General features: G+C 33.6%; 1 protein-coding gene across 1 annotated transcript in view; it reads left to right on the forward strand.

The window, feature by feature from the left end:
* TNNI3K (TNNI3 interacting kinase) overlaps nt 1-3,348 on the forward strand; it is a 327,610-nt gene that overhangs the window by 31,095 nt on the left and 293,167 nt on the right. The window contains exon 5 of the mRNA XM_011977732.1: nt 3,027-3,137. Coding sequence (XP_011833122.1) covers nt 3,027-3,137 — 111 coding nt within the window. The remainder of the gene's footprint in view (nt 1-3,026; nt 3,138-3,348) is intronic.

The raw sequence follows: 3,348 nt of genomic DNA on the forward strand, positions 1-3,348 counted from the left end.
TCACATAGTCATTGTCAGAGCTGAAATTCTAATTAGGGAGGCTAATTCTATGACCTGCATCTTAACCCTGCATTATATGCAGCTCAAATTTAACATGTGAAAATGAAACATTTTACTTCTGCCTCAAAATCTGCTTCTTTCTGGTTCTTCCCTATCTCTCTCTCATTTTATTTCCCTATTGCTTATTGCACTTGGAAAAAAATCCAAATACCCCATACCATGGCCTAGAAGGTTCTGCAAGATTATACATCTTTGACCTCATCTTGAAAACTTTTTTTCATTTGTTTAACCATTCACTCAACGTTGGTCTTGTTGCTGGTCTTCGAACACAACAAACTTATATCTGTCTTACAACTTTTGCACTATTTTTCATATTTTAATGTTTATCCTTGAAATTGTGACTTTCTGCCATTTACCATTTATCTAAAAGGTCACCTCTGCAGTGAAGCTTTCCCTGATTAACCAGTTTAAAATAGCCATCTAATCATTTGTTTGTTTTCATCTCATAGCAGTTGATACTTTAAGCTACTGTATCGCAATTTCTTATTTGTTTACTTTTTGTCTCTTCATTCATATAAACATAAGCTCTGTGTAAAATATAAGCTCTGTGAGAGCAGGGATTTCACTATCTTTACTCACTGCAGTGTCACCACTGCTCAGAAAAGAGTTTAATACACCAGATATGCTCAATAAATACTTGTTTGGCATATAAAGGGTGTATTGAAGAGAGAAATGCATGATCAAAACTGGATGTAGGAAAATGTATCTAATAGTATGGAGGATGGACTGCAGTGAGAAAAAGTATCAGTTGAGGAGACTAGTTAGGAAGCTGCATAATATGGAGGATGATGCTAGAAATAAGGAGAAGAAATGTGAGAAGTATAAGTCAGTTAAAACCAGTAAAATTCTGAAACTGAGCTGAAGGGACTCTAGGTCCCTTGGAATAAAAAAGTGCCATTCATATAAGTAAGGAATGTTAGATGAAAAGTCAGCCTGGGAAAATTATAAATGATAATTACAAGAACAATTTCGAATTTTGCATTTGAGATGTCATTAATAGGCAAAATATATGGGACTCAGAGTTAGCAGAGAAGTCGGGACCAAAGCTGCATTTGTCAGATTGTGTAAGAATTACCAAAGTGGGATTTAGGAATGGGAAAGCAGCTTAGGGCTAAATTTCCAAATCATACACTTTTAGAAGACAATCAGAAACAAAGAATAGGCAACAAAAAGGAATCAAAGAATGTATAGTTTTAGGAAAGCAAAGGAGACAAGAATTTTGAGACGAGAGAGATGATCCAATCATAGAGAGAATGACTACAAAGACACTGGTTTTGATAAATAGTTTACCTTTAGAAATTGAGGAAGTGATTTGAGGAGACTGGTGAGGTCCTTAATGCCTCTGGTGGAAGAAACAGTCATGGTGACTTCTCCTGGTAATACAATGCAAAGAGAAGCGGGAAATAATCTGCCTTAGTGAGGAGAAGTGTGAGAAAAGCAAGATTCAATGTAGAATAAGTATGATGAACTCATTTGAGATTTATGTAGAACTTGGGTATACCTACCTAAAGATTGCTAAAGAAATGAGATTGGAACTGTCAACAGATTCAATATCTTTTTTTCAGAAGGTTGGAATATGGAGGCAAGAATAGGGATAAAATTAGCTTAGCTTCAGTGGAAAAAAAAACCTTTTTTTTTTTTGTAATGGAGAAAACATAAGTTTATAGTTCAAGCATATAGAGCCAATGCAAGAAGAAAGGTTGAAGATGCAATATTTATTTCACTTTCTTGAGAAAGCGAATAGAAAAAGGAGAAGATTTGGAAACTATAACATTAATTTTACTATTTGTAGCTCTTTACCAAAGTTTTTTCATTTTTTAGAACTTCTTGTAGGCCTTTATGTAGGTGTGACAGCATTAAAAAATCAAACTTTGTCTTTTAATGGTAAAGTTTTCTTAACAAACAGTATTTGATATTATATGTATGTAAGCCATAAATGCACTGGCCTATCTTATGACTTGACTTTATTGTTACTTGGTGTGTTGATAGACCAAACATTATAGAAGTTGTGGTTTAAATTCCTACTTTGAGGCTTAAACATGGAAATCTTTGTATTATAAAGATTATATACAATACGAAATTACAATATTGAATTACAAAATAAAAAGTCAATGAATGTTAATTGCTATTAATATTATAAATATTATTTCATGTATTTCCAGAGGCAGAAATACAATACAAATCATATTATAAAAAAGTAAGAATATTGTTGCACAAATTTTTCAAATTTAGAGGCTCAAATAATGGTTCTAACATATTCACTGGTAAAATGAGTCAAGTTAAGAAAGATATTATGAATTAATTGTTCATAGATTTAATGATATTATGTATTTGATAAGAAGAAATTACTATCTGATTACTATTTGATACTAATTATGTATTTGATAAGAAGAAATTATGTATTTGATAAGAATACAAATTATGTATTTGATAAGAAGAAATTACTATCTGATTACTATTTGATACTAAGAAATAACTATCATGAAACAGCCTACTGGGCTGCATGCACTTTGTTCAGTACTTGGTTCATGCTCTCTTCTTAGATAGCATATTTCATCCTCATCTCTAAAAGAAAAAAAAAGTAAATCTTTAAACTGTTTCTGTAAATTCCTGACCTCACTGGGAGTTAATTCTAGTTGCTGGGAAAGCATATTCATTGGAGTAACCTACATGTAAAACTGAGTTTGTGGTTGCAAGAGTCTCACCATAGGTAATGTCCTTTCTGTCTGTCTTGTTCAAGTGGTAGAGGATTGATTAGAACTGAACACCTTTGTCATTTGGTCCTACATTTCCACCATCTGAGAACTATTCTCTGATATCTAAGGTGCTCTTATGCTAGAAATCGCACTTAAGTTTCCTTTAAGCACCTGAACTGGCTGATAGACAGAAAATCAATACATCTAGTTGCACAGCTTTTGAACTTGTTACTAGCAGAAAAGTAACACTAAAGATATGTTTCCTTACAGGATAATACAGAATTGATCACTTCTCTGCTTCACAGTGGAGCTGATATACAGCAGGTTGGATATGGTGGCCTCACTGCCCTCCATATTGCTACAATAGCTGGCCACCCAGAGGTAAATCATGCCTTTAGCACCTGTGAAAACAAAGATTATTTACTTTTTGGGTCTTGTTCTTAACTGTTTTCAAATACTGTCTTTGAGACTCTACAGGTTGGTTTATTTCTTAGCTATTGAACACATTCATTTCTTACTGGGGTAAAATTTCGCTGTATAAATGAGCTTTGGGGCCGGGCGCGGTGGCTCACGCCTGTAATCCCAGCACTTT

The sequence above is a fragment of the Mandrillus leucophaeus genome, unplaced genomic scaffold, assembly GCF_000951045.1.
Source record: "Mandrillus leucophaeus isolate KB7577 unplaced genomic scaffold, Mleu.le_1.0 Scaffold103, whole genome shotgun sequence".
In the NCBI taxonomy this organism is placed as follows: Eukaryota; Metazoa; Chordata; class Mammalia; order Primates; family Cercopithecidae; genus Mandrillus; species Mandrillus leucophaeus.